At 37.6% G+C, this 24,070-nt stretch overlaps 1 protein-coding gene across 1 annotated transcript in view; it reads right to left on the reverse strand.

The window, feature by feature from the left end:
• Positions 1-24,070, reverse strand: part of ZFHX4 (zinc finger homeobox 4) — a 186,643-nt gene that overhangs the window by 5,651 nt on the left and 156,922 nt on the right. Inside the window, exons 6-10 of the mRNA XM_030795128.1 lie at positions 18,818-18,934; positions 12,459-12,592; positions 11,870-12,070; positions 11,216-11,333; positions 5,274-10,688 (exon numbers count right to left, since the gene is read on the reverse strand). Coding sequence (XP_030650988.1) covers positions 5,274-10,688; positions 11,216-11,333; positions 11,870-12,070; positions 12,459-12,592; positions 18,818-18,934 — 5,985 coding nt within the window. The remainder of the gene's footprint in view (positions 1-5,273; positions 10,689-11,215; positions 11,334-11,869; positions 12,071-12,458; positions 12,593-18,817; positions 18,935-24,070) is intronic.

Genomic DNA, 24,070 nt, shown 5'->3' on the forward strand with positions numbered 1-24,070 from the left:
AAGTCAGCATCACTCCTTCCTTGACCCTTATCCTTATCACATTACCCTCAATTAACTTAGGGTATTATTGGCTGCTCCTCTTTTTAACTCTGCTACACTCAACTCTTCTCTGACCTACTTTGATATAATTTCTACAGTTGTAATAGTGATAGTCTCTAAGGAGTTTACATGATGTTAGAAAGCAATCTCCCAACATCCTCAATGGCAATGGGGAACTGCTGCTAAACATTCCATTTTTAAATAAAGAAGCTGAGTCCTAGGAGTGTTATGACTCAATGGCAGATGAGCTAGTGGAGACTAAATTTTACAGCTGTCACTCCAATTTATCTTCTGGTTTAACTGAATCAATTTCAGGGGTTAAATAATTCAAATATTTAAGATGCAAAAAGAAAAGAAAATCCTGGAAAATAACATTATATTTCCAGAAAAAAAATGATAGCAAGTACACACATTTTACTGAAGAATGGCTCACACATTAAAAAGAAATTTAAATGAAAATGACCCAAGCTTTACTGGTATATGATAGGAATGAATGAATAAACTCTCTGATCTTTAATCTAATTTAGTAATAGATGTCTAGATTCCTGGGACTTAGACCTAGCCCTAGGGAAAACTGCAAAGTAATAGATTTGCCTTTGGGGACCCACAAGCATAACTCCCTTGCCTTAATTCCTACAATTCTATGTCTGGTATTGCATTTCCACTTGCCTGTTTATAAAAATTTATTGGTAAGAAAGAACTGAAGAAACAAATAAAGTAGTACGAAACAGGTTCAATATATACTAGATTCAATAATTTTTCAGGTTTCTTCCTGCTATGATATTCTGATTTCACCACAGTCTATGCTATTTTCCATTTGACAGTTAAAGGAATTAGTATATAATTATAAAATTTCAGGCCTGAGTGATTCAGGTGGAGGGGGCTTTACTTGCATTGCTAAAATATTACATTGGTAGCCAGCTTCTTTTGCCTACTCACAAAACAAACCTTAGTTCTAGATCTCATAACAGTACAACTTCCTAATAAATAATTGTACCCCCTTTCACCTAATTTTCCCCCTAAATTTGAGGAAATTACTGGTTTACCTATCTCTGACATGAAAATTTAAGACAAGATGAATTTTAAGGAACAGAGACATGAAAAAATAGTAATTGTGGTTAGAAAGCAAGATGGAGCAATAGTTGTTGACGTAGGTGTTCCCATCATATAGGGTCTACATGTTTTTATCTAGGGTTACATAATGAAGTAATAAAGATTTTTAGAAGACTGCAATAGGAATCCCAAATAATCCTAAATCAAAGATTATCAGGAATTTAAAAAAAATTCTACATCTTGAGGAAAAAAGCTGAGTTAAATAATGAGCTACGCTAAAAATTTTGGGAAAAGAGATGTAGATTAAGAATAATAAACTGTGTGTATTTGGCTTACTAGTAAAATAAATAAGCCTATAAAAATTGGCAGTAAAAATATCAGTAGCCAGAAAACCAGAAATAGAAGAGAAAAGCTGAACAGTAATAGAGATGTGGAGTAAGTGGTGGTAATTTACAATTAAATGCGTGTCAAATTTTATCTTTTATCAAGTTATACTGTTAAATATACATTCCCATTTCCCAACTCCTACTGCAGTTCTTAGAAATTTCACATATAATTAAAAATTTTTCTGTAAATAATCTCATACTACCATCATTTTGTTGGGTCTTATTTCTCTGAAATAGCTACCTATTCCTGAAAGTAATGCTTTCAGAAGAAAACGGCTGCTTCTTAACGCACTCATATGTAGTTCATTTTCTCCAAGATTCTTTGACTGAGGTCCCTCAAGTTTATATTTGAGGTTGGAAATGAAAATAATTATGTGCATGGGGCCAAAGACAATTGTGCTAAAATTATTAAGGACTTATTCTTATCTAGATTTACCCCAAATGTGCTAGTAAATTACATTAAAGTATGAGAAAAATGCAAAAGGCATGTTCTAAAGTTCCATTTAAGGAAATCAGCTTAGGCAGTATTTCCAAACACTAATGGAACATTTAAAATCAGACACTGCTTAAAATGATAAAGTAAATAATTTAAAAATAGAAAAGCAAGTAATTTTTTTATTCACTTTGAGCGTAATCTCAAAGCCAGCTAACACTCTAAAGAATACAATATAAATTTAAAGTTTTCTAATTTTTCCAAGTACATAAACATACATTGATATTCTATGGCCATTTTCCCTTTTTTACATATGATCATGATAGAAAAACTAGGATGTGAACAAAAATTAAAGAAAAAATAATTCATTTTATTAAAAAGTAAGCAAAGCAATAGTACGTAGTGATACTGAACACAGGGCTGGCCACCGTTTAGGAGGCAGGCACACATGATGAATATTACCCTTGAAAGGGCCTTCTTAGTGATTTTGAAGGAATAAAAAATTTGCAGATTTCTTGGAAGGTAAGAAAGTTTTGTGAGCATTAAAACCGATATCCAACCAGAAAAACAATTCTACCTCCCAAAATAAAATAAAGTGTATGTTTAAATCAGGAAATTCAGAAGTTGATAAATACTAAAACTGAACATTTTTAAACTGCAATTAAGCTAATTGGGGTGTAGCCTTTGAATAAACTCTTATATTCATCTTATATTCACTGAAGCGATTTTTAGTGATTTCCTTCGAATCAAAATCTTGGAACCTACTTCCAAAGGGATGGGACATCCTTAAAATGAAGGCTTTTCCATAACCAAATCTTATTAAAAAGGAGCCAAGAGGAACTTGTCATATTCTCAAAGATGTTCATATTGATAACAAATTGTAGCAAAAGCCCAGGGCTTGTAAGAAACGCAGAAATATTTTACTTATAATGTTCTTTTGATTTTGCCTTTACTGGTATGTTTATCTCTCCCATTAAACAAAGAAGATAAGTGTTTGGTGACAGATAATATAGTAGAAAATGATCATAGGAAAATGGAGAACCACAGCTCTACTGAGCTGGTTGAAATAGTCAGCACTACCCACCATAAGTAAATTAACCTAATAAAGACATGAACTGAAAGTGCGGGAACTCGGGCACTCAAGTGGGGCCCCACTGGTAATTCTGCTGTGTTAATGTTTAAAATCTCTCACAAAGGACTAAGTTGAGAGAAATTGAAAATTTCAGTAGGTAGCAATGTTCATGGAGCTTTTCTCTTTATAATACTCCCCCAGTCTGTTTTGGTCCACGATTTAATAAAGCAGCAGATATAACAGCTTTGAGTTCCTGGGTAACTCGTGTGTTTAAAGATACTCCTAGCCGTGGAGTGACTGCCTCCAACATCTTCTCACCAATGCTATTACAAATAGGGCCTGTATTTTTGGGAGAGGATATAATTTATGGTGAATAGAATGAGGAAAAAGGTTAGTCTATTTAAATATTTCATAAACATCTCTTTTCCTCCTTTCTCACTTTCTTTCACCTAGGCCCTCTGGGTGCCCGTATTAGAATGACTGACCAAAGGGCAGTGGCAGAAGGACCACTATCCTAACAAAGGCCTTCAGACTCAGTGGAGAAAAAACAAGGTGCTTTGACCACCACTTATTGGGATGACAACACGGTCATCATCAAAGTAGACTTGTAGATTAAAGGTACAGATATTTCAACTGTTTTTAGCCCATGTAAAGATATCAAAACTCTTCTACTTTACATAACTGATCATAGAAATCTTTCTATATAGGATATTTTTCTGAGTCAATAATCAGTGGTATATAAAATGGGACCAGAAAATAACAAGACTCATATCATATGCAAAAAAAATCTGTCATTGCATTATTCTTCAAACACTTGTATTTTACTTAAACAAAATGTACAACCAAAACACTTAATTATAGCTCTAATATTTAAGGCTCCAAAATTGTCTAGATAATGAAGCCCAAAGTACCTTTGGGGTGAGGGAAGTTGGTATGACTGTTCAAGGAAGGGACATGGCAGACATTTTCTTGGTGACATTCTTTATATGTATAGTTCCATTCTGCTTCTCTCAAAAACCAACTCACTCAGAACAGAAAACCAGATAAGCTAGCGGTGGCTGAGAGGCCATAGGATGTCATTGTTTTCATACCTCCCAAGCTAAAAGTTAAAATAAGAATAACTTAAGATCACAGTGGCAATTTTGTTTTTTGTAAGAAAATCATGGAATTGAAAAGTTTGAAATTTATGTAAAAATTCAACTTAAAAATGAAAAAAGCTTTCCTTATTTTTTGTAAATGTAGAGATATATATATATAACTAGTGAATTCTAGATGTACCTTTAACATGTTAAATTTTCCTTTTAAAAAGAAAAAATCATTGATAATTTAGAAAAAAACTTAAATTATAAAAGAACCATGTTTTCTTATTTTTGGTGATATATAACTTTTGTTATATTTTTGGCTACATGATTGGCTAGCACATTATATCCCATTTATTTGCCATAATATAATCGAATACCTATACTTATTCACAAAATCTAAACTGTGTAAACTGCATATCTTTTGATGAACACACAATTAGATTCAGCATCTGAGGTTGCCTCAAGCAGCTTTACAAATTTGTTATGCCTTAAGTAGAAACTTTAGGCAGAGGGAAGAAATGCATGAAGTAATCTTAATGCATTTCTAAGGTTGCTGAATTTATTTAAATAACAGGTAGCAATGGATGTTACAAAACTCAAAATTGTATAGCAATGCTAAATTTTGTATTATCACAGAAGTCATATTTTTAGCTGTTGAACTTTAAACATAAGCCCTGCTAATCTGCTAGGAACTATTTGGGTGAATACCTGTGGCTGAAGGACTCAACTTTTGAACTCTGGGTGTCACAGGGGGGCGGCAGGAGGGACAAACAAAAACACCACCACCCCATCCCTTGGAAAGAACATAAATTAAGATACCAATAAATGTATTATTTAATGTTTCATTTTTCTTAATATGTGTACCAAATACTAAGCCACTTGTGTGTGCTGGAATGCCATCTGAAATCAAGATTGAAATTAATATAAAAATAAAATATTTCTATGACATAGAGCTGTAATGATACAAATAATTAATACATACTGAGAATCTGCTATGATCTACCTAGTCTTTATTTTTCTGTGTGTGTTTCAGGTTGACCTACTTCTTGGTAATTAGCTGTAGCCAATATAATATATACTTTAAATAATGTATTGGTTTCACTAGCTGAAATTAAAAGAAATCCAAAGGCACCCCGTTCTTGGTTACATGTGACTGTCTACCTGATGCTACTTAATTAACTAGACTGAGTCTCCTTTAAATGACTTACTGTTTGAATTTTGTGGAAATCCCGGCAAGGAGGATGGACCGTTCATTCCGGGGAGAAGGACTGGAGGAAGGCCGGGGAGTCCAGGGTAGGCTGCTGGCAGGCTGATGCCGTGGAGAGAACTGCTGTCCATCATGCCTGGCTGCTGTACCGTCAAGCCCAGAACGTCTGAAGCTTTCTTTATACGATCAAGTTCTTGCTGTGCCATCAGCTGCCGAACCGTGGTCGGAGCCAAGTAATCTTTCTCCCGATCGAGCTGACTGCCAACGGTCTCCCTCACTTTTGAAATGTGCTGTTTGGAGAAAATGTGATCTCTGATGGACAAGCGGGCAGAGTACTTCACCCCGCAGAGGGTACACTCTGGTTTGGTGCCTTCCGTTCCGCTTTGATTGATCATGAAAGGCTTCCCTATGTTAATTTTAAATTTCTTTTCTTTTGCCCTTGCATTTTGGAACCACACCTGGACCACGCGTTTGGGCAGACCAATCTCATTCCCTAACATTTCACATTCTTGCATGGTTGGAGTTCGGTAGTCACTAAAGCAAGCCTTGAGAACCTTGAGCTGAAGATTGCTCATCTGCGTTCGGAAACGCTTGTGACCCGGCCGATCATTACTTTTGGATTTAAAGGGATTGCTGGATCCGAATGGATTTGGGGAGCTCGGGTCCGCTATGCTGGACGTTTCGCTGCGGTCGGCATTGTCATCCGGGTCATCTGTGATGTAAAAGCTTTGGTCGTGGTCGCCATCTTTGTCATTGAAATGGATGGATGGGCTTGTGAGAGAAAAGAGAAATTTGTCATCGCAGACCTCCGTGGTAGGTGTGGTTGTGGGTTTTGGCAGAGTATCCAGAGTTTTTGGCTCTTTGGGAGACAAAGCCGGTTTCACATCTCCGGAACTTCCTGTGGTGCTTTCCATTTCAGTGTTTCCCTCGTCTCCGGTGGTGGCGTCACTGATTGCCGTATTAATCGATGAAGTCTCATCAAAATCGGTTTTATTTTGATCATATCCAGCCTCAGCAGGAGGGGCATTTAAATTCTCTACATCCTCAGAACACTCTGCTTTAAAAGAAGAAGGGCTTAAAAGATTCTTCGGCGACAGCTCCGCTGTTTTGCTAACAGGTGTTGACACTGTAGAAGCCAATTCATTCTCACTTGATAGATCAATTTTAGTTAATGGCAAAGATGGGTAATCAAAATAAATGTATTTCTGTGGGCTTTCTCCCCCATCTTCGGTGGATATTAAAGGGCTTGGTGGCAAGCTGTAACCTGCCTGCTTTCCTTCATTCCAGTGCCGAGAGCGAATGTGGCTTTCTAAGGCCGACTTTGCTTTAAACAGGGCTCGGCAAAACGGACACCGTTTATGAGACTGTGCTGGACCCACCGCCCGGAACTGGCCTTTCCTCTCCCGCGCTCGTGTATTCTGGAACCAGACTTGCACGACTCTTTTTTTCAGCCCGACTTCGCGGGCAATATGATCAAGCATTTTTCTGGTAGGATTGGAATCCAGCAAGTATTTTTCATAGAGTATTTCCAGCTGTTCTGGGGTGATCGTGGTTCTCAAGCGTTTATCTCGGTGTTGGTCTTCACCGCTATTCCCTCCTTCTTTTTCACTGCAATTATTATCTTCTTTATCGTCCAGTTTCCTTTTTAGGGAAGCAGCAACCGTTGTGGGGGCTGTGGTGTGGGAGGAACTGGCCTGAGGGGGCATTTGAGTGAGGGAACTGCCCAGCAGTTGTCCAGTCATCAGCGGATTGTTGGGGTCGAATATCATGTAGGGCATGTCCATGGGCCTTTCCAAGAACGGAGAGTGAAGGAATTGGTTTTGAGCAGCAAGGAAGTGCATGTGCTGGTGTTCCTGCCAGAGTTCTAGAGTTGGGAAGGCAACTGTACACTGATCACATTGGTATTGTAGTAACTGTGGAGGTAGACTGTTCTGGAGAGACGTCATGGAAATTTGCAGTGGACTGGAAGGGACCGGTGTTTGAGAGGCCGAGGGAGGTCTTCCAATAAGTTGGGGTTGTTTTGGTGGCTGTGGCTGTGGCTGTGGCTGGGCTGTGGATGCCTGTGGTGGGTCTGAGGAAGTCGATGCTAATGGCAGGGCTGGTTTGGTGCCTTGAGAAGGGGGAGAGGGGTCACTCTGCTTTGGCTTTTCTGCGGGATATTCAGGTTTTGGAGAAGTCTTCTCAGGTTCTGGTTTGGGTGATGGAATCAGGGGGGTGCTGGTCCCAGAGCCAGAACTTGCTGCAGGGGCAGCAGTGTTTTTGGCTGCATCCGTTTGGCCAGACACTGTGCAATGCTTGTACACCACTTGATCGGTGGCATCCATGGAGTCTTCTGTTTGGCTTTCATCTTGGGCATCATCATCTTCATCCTTGTAACACTGCTTTTTCTGATGCGTAATCAAGTCAAAGATCCTGGGGAAAACCACATTGCACTTTTTACACTGGTACTGCATGTTGCTTGTTCGAATGTACCGTTCATTAGTGAGTTCTCTTTTTTCATTATCTTTTGTTTCTGCTTGATTCTCGTAACTCTTTCGTGCTTTCTGACGAGCATTCTGGAACCATACAACAATAACCCGGGTAGGCAGATTGAGAACAGTGGAGAGTTGTTCTATTTCATCATCTTTTGGGTAAGCGTTTGTGTCAAAAAAGTCTTGCAGAACCCTAAGCTGGTAGTCAGTAAATCTCGTTCTAGAAGACCTTTTACTGAATGATGCATCGGATTTGTAATGTTCTAAAGAGGTGGGCTGTGGATCAATTCTGATATCTTCTAAAACTGTTATAGGAGGGTTACTGAAGTTGTATGGTGAATCTTTATTTCTCTGTCGTTCCTTAAAAAGCGTATTTCGAAACCAGTGTTTGATAACTTTTTGGGAGAGGCCAGATTTCTCTGCCATTTCCTGGATTTGTTCTTCACTTGGAGAATTATTGATGTCAAAATAAGCCCTCAGGATTTTTAGCTGATCATCTGTAATTCTTGTCCGTGGGCGTTTGAACTGAGAATGTCTTAAGAAGTTGGGATCTAATCCGAGCTGCTGCTGGCAAAGTTGGGTGAGGTCTGCAGAGAGTGCATCCATCTGTGGCAGCTGCAGGGCAAGCTGGGGAGGAAGCGCAGGGTGTTGCACAGGTTGCATCATAATGGAAGGAAAGAGTGGCAGGTCCAGAGAAACCGGCAGTTGGACCTGTGGAGGAGCAGAAGGTGGAGGAGGTGGGGGAGGAGGAGGAGGAGGTGGTGGTGGTGGCGGGGGAGGAGTGGGTGGCGGAGCTTGCAAAGGAGTAGAAACCGTGTTGGGGATCTTTACAGGACCCATAGAAGAAGGCTGTGGAGGAGCCGGAGGCAAGGGAGGAGGAGGAGGTGGCGGGGGCGGTGTTTCTGGAGAAGATGGAGAAATTGGATAAAGCTTGTCGTAGGCCTCCCTGTATTGACGAGCAAATTTTTCTAGCGCTCCATATGGAAAAAATTGCCCATGTACATGTTCTTGGTGACTCTTTAAAATAAGAACATTGGAAAACAATTTACCACATGTTCCACATTCTAGTTTGTCAGTGTTTTCGCCTTCACCACTTTTGCCCTTCTTCTGTACCTTCTGCCTGTTTTCATTATACTGAATGACCAGTTCAAAACCAAAGTTTTCCAATAATGCTTTGGCAGCATTTCCTCTGGCCCCTGAAGCTATTCGGGGTGGTGGGATGGATGATTCCAAGGATTTTTGCTTCTTTGTGTCTTTGCCTTCTTTGAGTCCTTCACCCTCACTTATAAATTCCTGCTTTGGTTTTTCTGGCTTTTCAGAAATATCTTCTGCCTCCTTATAAGATGGCACATCCTTCATGATTTGGCAGTCTGCACTCACTATGTTACTTTGCTCTTGTTTCAATAATTTGCTTGCCTGCTGTTGCTGCTGCTGCTGCTGCTGTGGAGGTGGCGGCTGCTGCTGTTGTTTTTGAGGCTGCAGCTGGGGCTGTGTGGCTTGGTATTGTTGTGCTTGTTGCTGTAGTATCTGGAGTTGAGTTTGGCCAACGTGATGCTGGGTTTGAATCTGCTGCTTTAGGTCTTCAAGCAAGGAGCCAGCCATTCCTGTCATGCCAGGCATCCCAAATGTGGCAGAGCCTGGCAAGCCCAAATCTGGCCCCAAGCTGAACTCCGTCCCAGGTATATAAAATGGAAAGAGAAACTGAGGCTGCTGAAACTGCAGCAGTGCTTCTGGGGTCATAGGAAAATGAGGCAAAAAGGCTGGGTTTAGAAACTGAGGCTGAAAGAATGCGGCTTGCTGTTGTAATTCGTGCTGTAGTTGCATCTGAATTTGTGCTGGTGACTGTGGTGGGTGATGTGTAGGTTGAGCAGAGATTAAATCAGGAGTTTGCTTTTTATTTAATTCTTTGGCATCTAAATGGGTATCTTTGCTGTTTACAGCTGCTAAACTCATGGAATCTAACATCCCTTGGCCAGGGCTGTTAACATTTGCTGCAACGCTGTGCCCACCAGCCACCTGACCACCGGGCTCCAACTTTGCAGCCCTAGCCTTTGTCTGGTGGAGCACAGACCTCATGTGGATTTCCAGTGTTGAGCTTTGGCTGTATGCAACATTGCAGATGCTGCACTTGTAGGGTTTGTTATCTGTGTTGCTGTTGGTTTCTTGTGGGACAGGACTGGAGGCTTCCTGCAAAACTTTTTTCAGCTTATGCAAGTGAGAAACTGAATTATAGTGGACCAAGAGAATGTTCTTTTGGGTAAATGACTCTTTACACACTGTACATTTATATGGACGAGATGGGTCGAGGAATTTTTCCATCGTAAAATTGGGCCCTTTTCTAAAAGGTAAGGTCCGCTTTGGTTCAGAGCCCATGTCATCTGGAATAGAGCTACTATCACTTCCTACAGGACTTGCTTTCCCTTCGTGGTCCACCTCATACTCTCTCTCCATTTCCTGCTCTAGGCCATGGTCATCCTGGGCCATAGTTTCGCTTTCTGCCCACAGTTCTCCATTCACGGGCAAGGAGGCATACAGCTGTTGAAGTTCAGCTTCACTCAGTTCGGGGTGGCCTGCTTCCAAGTGTTTTTTTAAAGCCTGGAATGTACGGAAACTGCGCTGGCAGAGGTTACACATTGTCGCAGCCCGAATTGCATGATACTGGGAATGTATCTGAAGCTTCTGCATAGTTTTGAAAGCCAAGCTACAATGGTTACAGCGATACTTGTAGACATGACGGTCAGAAACAGAGAGCGGTTGCCTTTTTTGCTGTTCATTTAATTGATCTTGCAGTGTATCGGGGATTTTCACATCCTTACTGCTATTTTTATGCCATTCTGAGACTTCCAAGGGTTCTTTAGTTGGTTTCTGCTCCTCATTCTTTACTTCCACATTAGCCTTTGAATCCTCAAGACCTGCCATGCTTTTGTCATCCATTGGACTTTCACCTATTAGGAAAAAGCACAAACATCTCTCTTACAATAAGAAAACCTACTCCTTAAATATTAATTAATATTATAAATAGGAGCCTCTAAAGGCTTCTGCTTAACTAATTGTTTGAAGAAATGTTTACTGAGCAACAACTATGTGGCGAGCACTGGACTGGGTACTGGGGATATGAAGGCAAACAAGAAATCACCCCGGCCTCAAGAAATTACAGAAAAGGGAAGAAAGCAAGTCAAAGGTCATTAGAGCTTGCTGCAATTAGTGTGATACTAAGGACGATCCCTTGGTGTTCATGAATTAGATCACACAGAATTTTCCTGGATGTCTGACACTTGGGTCCTCTGAGGTCACTTATAGATAACCAGACACAAAATATGCCTTGGAAAATATGCCTTGGCTCTTTGAAATGGCATACATTTTTCCCCCATGCTTTACGAAAATCTTTTGATAGTAATAATCTTTGGGCACCACCATAAATGCAAAACCCCTAAGCGTATTGTCCACAAGTCTTGATGATAAGATGGCATACCTGAATATTTCCCAGACCCCTCAGCTGTCATGGCTGCAGGCGTGTCCCGCTCTGATTTCTCAGAGGCAGCTGCTGGCAGTAGCATACTGTTTGGCATCATCACATCAGGGACAGGCACCTTTGAAAACCAAAGGGGTTTATGTTAAATGTACCCCAGAAATCACAAATTCCATCACATCTCTCTTTTGCTGGTAGCATATCCCACTTACATTTGTTTTTTCTTAGCCAAAGCAGGGACGTTTTGCAGATGTTACAGATCAATGCCACGCCTTCACACTTTAGATCAATGCCGTGGCAATGTATTATTATTATTATTTTATGGCTTAAAGGTTTCTGTAGATTTATTTTCTTATAATGATAATGAAGCAATTTTGAAATGCAAGATGCCCACTGGGGTTATTTGACGGACATTATAGATATAAAAAGAAGACTGCAAAATAATGTTCTTTACTAAGCTATGCCTTGTACTATATTTTTTTTCCAAGCAAAAGAGGTCACAAATGGGCCTTGAGTGAGACTACTATAACACGAGCAATAACAGAGCTTTAATTAGCTCTGAAGAAATACATTTCTATAAACCAATAATTACAGATTTTATATTGATATTCTTAACACAGATTATGTCACACATGCATCAATATTTGGTATCCTTACTGTCATAAGCAGCTTCTCCACACAATCTGGAGACACACTGTGCAAATGCGTCAGATGCAGTTGGAGATGCATTTTGTTGCTGAGGACGTCCTGACAGAGAGGACAGCAGATGACCGGCTGCACCGAGTGCTGTGATAGGACGTGCATCTGGATACGACTTTGGTCCCTACTATTGTAGTTACAATAAGGACATTGATAGAACTGGAAAATATTGAATAAACATGGCCACTATTAGTTAATGCATTTCTTATTTGATACATAGTAGTTGTATTTTGGGGGTACATGTGATATTTTAGTACATGCTTACAATGTGTAATAATCAAATCAGGGTAACTGGGATATCCATCACCTCAGACATTCATTATTTCTTGTACTGAGACCATTCCAAATCTTCTCTTCGAGCTATTTCAACATAGTTAATGTATTCTGATGACTTTAGAACATCAGAGGTAATACCAAGAGTAAATTATATTGCCAATTGCAATGTCTACATACATTTCAACAGCATGGAATCATTTGGGGCTTTAAAACTATCAGGAGCAATAAAAAATAAAGATTTATATAGTAAAGGGGAAAATAAAGTATTTACCTGTTCATGACAGAATTTATTGTCCTCTGTAGGTTTTGACCTTTTTGTTGCAACATCCTCTTCTTTTGCCAGCAGGAGTGGCTGGGTACCCCCTGTCACACTAACTTTTAGTTCCTTCTCTGGTGTGATTATCCCTGATTCCCAAAAAGAATAGAACAATTCAATTTAAAAACACAATTTCAAAATGAGAAAAATTATGTTTTTCAAACAGTTGTGACTCTAAACACACTGAATCACAAAAGGAACCGACAAGCAGTTTTAAATAATGCTAATCTCAAAAGGCAATAAGAACACTTCTTTTTGTCCACTGACTAAGTGGACTTTATAAATATATTTTAAAATGTACTCCTGTTTCATGTTTAGATAACCCTAGGTGGCCTTGAAAGATTCATCAATAACACATGCTCTCTGGTGTCTCAGAATGCCTTTACCACATTAAAGCAAATCTACTCCCTTTCACAAATACTAACTTAAAAAATCATTATTTCTACTAACATTTAATTACCTATCTCTTTTCTAAAATTCTTTGACACTTAAAATATTTCAACATTCTGAGAAGGGCTGACTGGTTATAATTCAGAAACTCAAATAATAATAATTTTATGTCATGAATGGATTTAAAAATGGAAAGGATTGTAAAATTAATCATATATATCTGCTGCTGCTATTAGTGATTTATTCTTTGCTGTAGATATTTCAGCAGTTGGCCGTACATATAACATTTAGTACAAATCTCAAGAAGACCATGGTTTTATGAAGTTAGTCCAAATATTTGGTGTTAAAAATGATTTCAAATTTTGCCTAGACCAGCAGTGTAATGTGTAGGAGCCTCATACACATCAAAGAAAACAGTGCAATTCTAATTTCCCAATCTAACAGAAAATTCTTTCCAGCATCAATTTGCCCGATAATCTCCTCTGCAAGGCTAGATATTACAGCGACATTGGGTAGGCATGTCACATACATCTCACGACAAACACAAAACCTCATTTACCAGCCATTCCAATCTCATCATAGCATGGCATCATCTGACCTTTTTTCTGCTGTTTATTATGAGTATTTCTAATTTTAACTTTCAATTTTCACCATCTTCCAGTCAATTTGCAACTAAATTATTTCCAGGGTGAGGACACTATCACTGGACAACTGGGTGCAAATACATCTTGAAATGCAATGAAGCTAAACCATTGATTGCTATCAGACCCCGCGTAAATATATAGTCCAAGCGTAATCTGATTGTATGCTGTGCATGAAGATTTATCTTGATTTTTTTTCAGTCCGCGTGCGGTTCATATAAATGAACAAATTGCACCTTATTGCAAAATAACCTAGTTTTAATTTAGAAATAAGGTCAAGGATGTTATGGAAACAAAGTAAAAATAAACAAAAAAAAATACATTCTATTTCAACTGTAGATAGAGATGCATGTTTTATACCTTATAAGTAATTTCAGAAATTTCAAATTCAGAAAAAAATATAAAAGCAAGAGTGATTCCATGCAGATCAAAATTAAAATAGAATTTAAATTACATCATGACAATAATTTTATCCTCTTGGGGTTCATGGTAGATACAGAATTAACGCAAAGTTTTCATCAGGTTATACTGATACTACTGATTTCTAGATTTACAAGCACTATAATTTATTTGAGTTGGTACATTTCTCTTCATGTATATATATATATACATATGTGTTAGAGAAATGTAGGTTATTTCTAGATATTTGAAAAAATAATTTATGATATTTGAATTTGAATGAACTTAAATCCAAGAAAGACTGAAAAGTTTCATTACATTGATTTAAAAATGCCCAAGTATTTGATATCAAAAGATATGTCAAAATGGGAAAGTCATAATTCCTATTACCTTGTCATAATTAAGTCTGGAATCAAAAAATAGATTTTTCTTTCTCAAAACTGAATATACTTTGGAATATTGTTTTAGAAGTGTTAAAAAACAAACATTTAAGAAAACTATGATATTTTATATTTTCAAATAAAACTTACTGCTTAAAGTGTCAAACCAAGTTGTATAAAATCATTGCCATTTAAATCAACCAATGTCTATCAATTGCCTTCTCCTGTGAGATGTTTCTTTAAAAGTTCCCCCACTAATAAGTAAGAATATGTTTCCTTAGGAGAATAATACTCTGTCATATCCCCTTTTCATTCTTTTGTGTACATGGTGGAATTAGACATGACCAATAAGTCGATCCGGGTCCCTGTGCCATCAAAGACTGTCAAACACAAGTTAAAAGAGAATTTCCATGACTTTGTTGCTTGCAGGCCCTTTGGATCATCAGTAATAGAATAAATCTTTCAGAAACTTATAAATCTATTAAATGTATAGCTATGGACTCATTTCCATAAGCATATATAATGTGTATTTTATTCTCATACTGAGACTGTCAGGGATCAAAAAATGTATTAATTTCAAGATCTGGAACATTTTACTAAGCCTACACACTGGTGTGCATAATGTATAATTAATACCATGTATATTAAGAATATGTTTATTTTATTTTTATTCGTATTAATATTCATCAAAAATATAATTGCTTTTGAATTTAATGATGTTCTATACTGTATCAAAAAAGTAAGAGTTAAGTTTGAGGGCCACTATTACATGGCCGTTGCAACAACTGTTGGCTATAGTATTCAATACAGTTATGTGTCACCTTCAAAATTTTTCTGGCTAATTAACTTAAACCATAATCTTAATATAAGCCAGGAGCCTCCTAAAGACCATTTTATTTGAAATTACAAAGAAGTTATAAATAAAAGCTAGAACATCTAACATTAGCTAGGTACGTCAAAAATGCATGGCACTGATAGTAAGAGGAAGTAGAGAATATTGAGATGTGGTAACATGACAAAACAGACTCTGGAGGATGAGGCAAGTCATCAGGATTATTTGTAAAGATGAAGGATGTTACATTCTATGCGTGTATGCCTTTCTTACTCAAAGGGATACCATCTTAGGTTTCATATTATGGCATCCCTGGTAAATTATAGAAAATCAGCTCTGGGGTCTTTTTTCTAAGTTGTGTTATCCTGGAAATGCCTATTAAATAAGGGTCAATTAATTTGAGGAAGGTTTTAAGTTTTATGATTGCTTATAGTTTATATCTGCAACTTTATTTGAAGTAAACCCTGTTGGTTACCCTAGATCACAAAAAATTTTAAAATAGGATCCTAATTTACTTTGTGTTATTGAGGACAACACAATATCTTCAAAAAAAATGTCATTTTCATTCATTTTAACTAAAAAATGAAGTCTAATTACAAATAAGCACTGCCAAAGAGATGAAAAAAATGATTATCTGTCAGTTATGCGATTATTTAACTTGCATGAGATTGCTAATATAAAAAATGACATAATTCATTTCAATGCAGATGCCACCTTCTTAATAATTTTCAATCCCTAAAATACAGAAGGCTGTAAATGGTTTATACTCATAACAAGTAAGAAAAATCCAATAATGCACATGTACTCAAAGAAAATCTTAAAGAAAAAAAAACAAAATACTGAGTTGTTATTAATGAGCCAATGTATTTAATAAAGTTTGAATACTATAAAACTTGGATATAACAGAAGATGTTATTCAACTCCAAATAATTATAAATTATAATTACCAGTACAGTATTCTTTCTAATGAGACTAGAATGAAAGGATAATTTTAATTGCAATAATGAAGGTTAATTTCCATCTTTCCTCATGTTTACTCCCTTATTAAAAAGTGGTCCCCTTAGCCAAAGCAGAGACATATTACATTTTCAATGCAAATGTATTAATCTGGATAAACTCTGTATTAATTCTTGTACTGCACAGAGCTATAATTTGGATTATAATTAATCTAAAGTGGCACTAGATTTAAATGACAATATAAATGAAGCATTAGAAGGCTTTTCTCTTATGAATGAATATTCAACAAATATAACTTGCATATTGCCATGTCTCATTTTGAAAGCTCTACTCCTGCAGATTAATGTCAGCAACATAGCACAACAGCTTACACAAACATAGCCTTCCTAACATATGTTAATTCCTCCTTGTCTAAATGTTCTATGTTAAAGTTGGGTCAAACTACCTTCCCATCTAACGTATGAAGATAGTGATGAATTTGTAAGCTTGCTAGTATTTTTTTTACATTTATGACACATATAAAGAAAAACAATAAATATAAGTGGTTATTTAATCATTAGAAACACATACAAGAGAAAATCCATGTAATAATTTTTTAAACCTAAAAACATTCAATTTAGAAAGCAGAAAACTTTGTTAAATGTTCATGTTAGTTGTCAATCACAAGAGCTGTCTTGAAGGCTGGAAGGCTTTAAAGCTAAATATTTGCATTTCAGCAACTGCTTTTAGTTGGTCCTTGCTTAGAGCTTATTTTTTAATCCCTATAGAAAAACCCAGGAAGGCATTTATATGGGGATACAATTTGTTTTAAATAACTACCATTATACAATTGCCTATATCCTCTCAAATGCCCAAGTCTTGTCTGGATGGTACAATTAGGTGCCCAAGGAAGAACAGTAATTCATCAGCCCATTAGGGAGTGATTGAGCCCACTACTTTTGTGGAGCAGTAAGTGGCACTGGTAAAGATAGAGCCTTGGCATCTGTGCTATGTTGCAAGCCAGATTATTTCCTCAATGGTAAAATTAGATCCATTTTTCTAGAGATTCCCAGAATCCATCCTTTACAAGGCACTAGATATTAGACATTTAAGACCTGGCATAATGTCATATACCTCGGTATTATATGGGCATTGAATTAACACAAATCAGGTATCTCTGTTATACATTCTTCTGAAGAATGAGAAGGATATATTCTGCAATCTGTTTTTGTACTACGATGTGAAAGACCCACTGAATACAGGCAGAACCTTACCCTCTCTGAACCAGGCAAGCAGCTAATTTGATAAGGTCCATCATAGAAAGTGAACAAACCTTGCTATTTCCAATCTTTTCCAATGGTACTGTGTTTCACATTAACTTATCACTAGGTACTTCTAATTCCTCCTCAGTAACTTCAGGAGCCAGCTTACTAATATACAGCTATGGCTTCTTTTTACATTGCTTGCAGCTTAATACCAACCTTAGATCTTCTTTGTTTAAGTCAAATTAGAATCATATGTTAGACACTATACCCTAGGACCAAATCTCAGTGACGCTTTTCTCACTGGCCTCCTGAAAGAAATTTAGTACTGAACAGTGTGGGGAGGGGAGCAGAGAGGCCTTTCAGATAATTTTTAAAGGGAATGCAAAACTAGATATGCAAAGACTGAATTACAAATGTAGGATGATTCAGGTTTAAATAAACTTGCATGTGAAAATGATATTTTTTGCACAACCCAATGTCTTCATAGTGAATACAAGCTCCTTTATATGCGGCTGTCACTAGAATTCAAGGAAAAGATAGATGACTACCTGAAACTAATAGGCTTGAACCCGTTTAAGCACTTCTTCTGCTTCAATGAGTCCAACATAATAAAACTAGGTATAGCGTGCAGCAAAAGTAGCCAATGTAATATTCATTGCAACCATAGATTTCCATCTCATACATACAAAGCATGGATGAAGTCATATATTTGCCAAATCAAACACAGAAAAAGCCTTAGGTATCCACACCAGATGCTGGCCTAGGGTTTGTTTGTGCACAAGTAAATGTCATGACATGAAGGTTTGTTTTCAAAGACAGTAGCTTTCATTACTGGGATTTGTCTATTCTAGAAGATCAAAATTACCCAGCACCTAATCCCTTTTCAATGATATTTCCTCTTTCTTAGGCTGAATCATCTGTAAACTTTTTCACTGGATTTTGTTTGAAATACCTCAAATAGATGCCCTAAAAAAGGGCAAATTCCTGAGTGTAAGTTGTAAAAATGCAAGGAAAACTAGCATTTATTTTTAGGGTTACGTGGTTTGGCGGGCGAATACATGTGACTGAATGACAAAATTCAAGTGATATCTAATCCTATGCTTATGAAAAATTAATATGCCATCAGAGGAATCACAAGTATAGCTAAGATTAATGAAAGGCGCTTAAAAAATTACAAGCACACAAACTGATTTGATTAAAAAATAATCTCACTGGTCGTCCTGTAATATTCTTCAACTTATCCACATCTATTCTGTCAGATGGTTATGATTAAAAATAGGTCAATGGGAGGCTACTGATAGAAATCACATGCAAAATGCACATGCAATGAATAGTAGTGGGAATGTTCAGACAGTTTAAAATGAATAAAAGCTTTTAATAAGTTTTGTGGGGTGGGGGGATGGTGAAGGAAGAGTTGATGGCAGGGAATGGCTATAGGGAAATGCCAAGGTGAAAGATTCTTGCATCTTACCAGAGTCTTTATTAGAGTTTTTGCCTTCACTATTGTCTGTCTCACTTGTGTCTTTTTCATCCTCCTCGGCCACTGCTGTAGGCTTAATAGCTCCTTCTGCCTCCTCACTTTGTTCCTCTGTTAAGAAAGGCGGACCAATCAGTAGAACTGAAAACCTCCCAAAAATTCACACTGAAATAAACTAGGTGACCACTTGAAAACTTTGTTATTTATGAATCATCTACAGATATTCATACTCAAATGAGAACACAAATTTATGCAAAAGTCTATGCTGATCTTGCTGACTGTACCAATGCAAATTTTGTATCTAAAGGATCTTCTTTTGCATCCATTGAGAGGATGGATCTATACTAAATTAAAATAAATTCTTTTTAGTACAGTTTAAACTGAAACATATTTAAAAATTGGGTATAAGGCAATTCTGTGATTTCAATAGTAGAACCTTGTAACAACATAAACCTACGGTTCCATGGACTGGGATCGATGTCAGGAAAAAAAAAAGTCTTAGAAAAAAAATCTTAAATAATATAACAACGGGTTAAATATAAGACAGGTGTTACTCCTGCTTTCAGACCCCAGACCCCAAAGGAATTCTTTGGAATTTTGTTAGAGTAAGATCTCAAAACTTCAGTTACATTGGGGATTTTTTTTTTCTTCTGTAGGGGGAGCTATACTGGGCGTAGGATATAACAAGGTATACTTCTATGACAACCGCATCACCCCACACCTCATTCACGGGTTCACACCAGCTAGATTACATGGAAATCCTCATAGTAACTCAACCCTATTTAATTATTCTGTAAATCTTAGCTATGCCACTGCTGGTGGATTAATCTGTTTATGCAGTTAGCCTCTATGCTGGGGCTGTGTAGCACTAATCCGTGAAAGGCCCACTGTTCTCTTTCATCCTGCGATCATTTGTCTCTCACTGTGCTGATGTCACATTTTAATGAATTTTTAGCAATCTGAGTAATGCCAGATAACCAGGCTTGCAACTCCCCACAGCATGGCATGCTGTTTTCATTGCAGCACAAAAAATAAAAATCATATTCCCCTGCTCAGGTAGGAATTACATAAATTAGGAGAAGAAGGTAAAATGGGATTTGAAGCACCAGGCTGCTCAATTTCATAAAATCTTTAATGACCATATAAATTAACCCTGGAAAGGCAAAAGGTCACCGACACACATTTGCATACACTCTTCTATTTGCTTTTGATAAGCAGAGCTTTTATGCAGAGAACATGATACAATTAACCCTTTAATAACCATACAAAACGCTGCTATGGACATTTTAAGTGTCAAGCATTAACTGAAAATTACACACTGAATAAAATTTTCATTGCAAATGCTATAGTGATTGAAAGGGGAAATCGTGGCCCTCTCCACACCCCATGTTTTATTAATAACGTTCTGACAGCAGAATGAAATATCCACTGTCATATGTAGCAGCTGAGCACCAAAAAAAAAAAAAAAATCTATTTAGTGCCTCACTTGCCAGCCATGCCCTACAACTGTGTGAGCAGGATAATAACAGAAGGGGACAGTTCTGGGCTCAATAGGAAACTCTAAAAAGCTAAAGGGAAAACAAGGACATTTAATACATTCAAAATAAGAGTTTGTTTCAACTGTGAGTCCTCAAAGGCACCATACAAATCCATTTATTCCATTTTTGCCCTTTGCCTCTGCACAAAAGCAGAGGGATGGCCCTTGTTTAGGGGGTCAATCATCTGAGGGTTTGAGGGAAGCTTCCCTTTCAGGCAAATACACTCAGAAATTTAACTTCAAGAAGAGAAAGAAACAACACCTCTTCTGGTGCTAGCCTGCTTTCACCTGTCAGTGATAATTACTGATCAAACACAGGCTCCCTCCTCCCAGCACCAGGCCACGCTGGTAGGTAAAGTGGCTGGTGGCCGAGCTGGATTTGGGAGGCTAGAGGGCTGAGATCAGCTGGATTGGGCTGTGTCCCTCCCAAGTTCACACACATGACATGATCTCTAGTTCACGACCTATGACGGCTTGTGGCAATTACTTTTCAACTCATCCTGGGGATGGGATGCAAGAATTCTTGGAGTAGATTTACTGGGCCTTTCCCCCAGGGCTGGAAAATAAAGTGTCAGAGTGCTACTGAGTGTCCTTATCTTGAGGGGACATAAAATTGTAAGGGCTATCGCAACTCACATTAATAAAACATTGTGTGTCAGGAGAAGAAAAAGAAAATTATGAAGGCACTAAAAGAAAAGCTACACTATATAATCTGGGTCTCATCAGCCAGATTTTGCAGGGTCCTCTTCTTCATTTTCTGGTATGTGTTTTAAGTGTGAGAGAAATTCCCAGACATGTTCTTCTATACATCACTGTGGTGTCTGACCTCAGCCTGACCCTGGCAACAGTTTGAGAAATCTGAATGTGAACAAAGACTCTGTGTCAGCAGCAGGCGAAGATTGTGGGATAGACGCTCCCCATCAACTTAATCGCAAACAGCAGTTCTGAGGCCATAACTTTGCCCGGCTCCTCCAAGCCACAACTCATAACCTTTAGAGGTGGATTTGCCTGCAATGCCTCTGCTTCTGTGACTTTTTTCCCCTCTCTCTTTTCAGGTTCTTCCTTTGAAGTAGGCAGGCAATTAGCTCTAATGCTCAAGCAATTCAGACCTGTTTTGTGGTTTAGAAGGGGAAAGCTGTTTATTACAGGTAGGCTCTTTGGAGCCATAAGAACTTTGCAAATTTTTAATCATGCAAAAAATAATCAAAAGGTAACTTATACACACCATAAAGTTTCATATAAGTCAGAATAAAAGGGCACTTTTATTCTCAAAGAGGGTTTTAGAAATAAATTTGACATTCATTGTATAAATAGACTTTAGAGTCAAGAGTATGAATGTGGGAGAAACCGCTTTCTCTGGAAACCCTGTAGGTTAGAACTTGAGTTAAGGGAAGGAGTGGCTACATTCTAACTTTCAAGCACCACATATCCTCAGTTGTAAAATACTATGAAATGTAAGGGAAATATATATATAACACTAAATGTATTAAATAGATACTGTAGAACTGAGGAAAATATACTACATGAAATTCCAAAATAAAGATGCCAAAGCGATTGTCATTTTCATCAATAAGCCTCTTCACTAATATATTACATGCAATAATAGTGAAAGTATTAAATCATTTCATGATACTGTTGTATTCAGCATAAGTATACATGTTTACAGCATATGTATATGCCACATGCATTTTATTCTTTTGCCTCATGAAATACAGAAAACACAATATTTCTACATTAATCTTTATGATATGTTTATACTTAAGCTTACCATGTATATCAAGGTCCATTTGAACGTCCCAATTTTCAGACAAATGATAATACATATTCATTTTTACATGTTTCAAAATAATAGAAAGAAGGCAAAATACTGTAGTCTTATAGAACTGTTACAACAAACTTCCCCCAGCATTTTTGACGTATCTAAAATGATTTTTTAAGTTACTCTACATATACACATTGGCTATATTTAAAATAAATGTTTTTGAATGACTAGCTTAGAGTATTTTCATTTCAACAATAAGAAACAATTGGAAAACTGCTATTAGTTTATCCTACAACATTATACAATTTCTAAGCAAATGTACATCAGTGGTAATCCCTTTGATCTAAGTACCACCCAATTGTACTTATTTCCCATTGTCCTCCTCTCTCTCTCTTTCTCTCTTTCTTTCAGACAGAGTCCCACTCTGTCACCCAGGCTGGAGTGCAGTGGTGCTCTTGGCTAACTGCAACTTCTGCCTCCTGGGTTCAAGCAATCCTCCCACCTCAGCCTCTGAAGTGGCTGGGACCACAGGTATGCACCACCATATCCAGCTAATTTTTGTATTTTTAGTAGAGATGAGGTCTCAGCATGTTGGCCAGGCTGGTTTCGAACTCCTGGCCTCAAGTGATCCGCCAACTCAGCCTTTCAAAGTGCTGGGATTACAGGCATGGGCCACCATGCTTGGCCCTTATTTCCCGTTGTCTTAACATACAACTGGCTTTGGGATCCCTCTCCTCTGAGTCTGCTAAGAAAGCACTTGATACTTTTTAAACCCATGAAGTGATCATATAAAGAGGAAATACAGTAACTTAGACATCTTTAGTTTTATATTAACATATTGAGTATCTCTGTACAAGACACCTGGCTTGTGAGCATTCTTTCCAAACTCCCCCAAGATCTCCTTGCCCAGTCATGCCCCACTCAAATCTATCCTCCGAATGATCTACTTAAATCTGACTTCCCTACTTAAAATCTTCCAGTGACTCCTATCACTCACAAAGAAATAACCGTATGTACATAGCAAGATTATGTCCAAGGTACCTGGTCCTTGTCTGTCACTCCAGTTTCATCTTTGTTCACTTCCTACATAATACTTAGTGCTTGGGAACAGTCTTCTTACACTTTAGAGTGTCACATTCACCCAAGAGACCTGTTACTGGACCCCATCTTGAAAGGTTCTAATGTAGTAGGTCTAGAGTTGAACCTGAGAATTTGCCTCTCTGTTGAGTTTCTAGGTAATGCCAATGTTCTTGGTCCAGCTCACATTTTGTAACTACCGTTCAAGAAAGCCAACTGTTTGTAGTGCTTTCTCCCTTCCTATATGTACCATTACATTTCCTTATCTTATTTAGAACAACTTTTCTTCACTGTGTAAATTCCACTTTTCCTTCAAATCATCTTGGGAAATATCAGTTTCAACATCTATAAAAATGGAGTTAATAATAATTATCTCATAGGTTTGTTATGGAATAACATACACAAATTGGTGAGCACAAGCTTAGTAAAAATAAATATTAAAAATCATAGCTGTATTATTACTAGTACTATTGAGTACTACTGTTTTCTTCTCTAAAAAGTCTTCTCTGAACCTGAACTAGGATTAATGTTTCTGGATAAATGCTTTTTTTCCCCCACCTGTATATTGATGTTAAACCATTCACCACAATTTAATTTGTGGGAATTATCTGTATATTGCCTACTTGCTGTAATAGGTAAACATTTTTTTTTAAATAGTGATTATCTTATCCATGTTTGTGCCTGAAGCAGCTGGAACAGTGCCTGGAATACAGTAGGCAGGCAATACATGTTAGTTAGAACAGTGAATTGGGTTTAGAAAGCAAAATTTGGGAAAGAAAAGGAAGAGTCCACGTGCTACCCAAGCCCCTATTTCCCTTTAATAAAATGTAAAAGGGGTGTTTGATTTTGTCTTGGTAGTCTGGCTTTGGTT

Source organism: Nomascus leucogenys, chromosome 16 (assembly GCF_006542625.1).
Source record: "Nomascus leucogenys isolate Asia chromosome 16, Asia_NLE_v1, whole genome shotgun sequence".
Taxonomy (NCBI): domain Eukaryota; kingdom Metazoa; phylum Chordata; class Mammalia; order Primates; family Hylobatidae; genus Nomascus; species Nomascus leucogenys.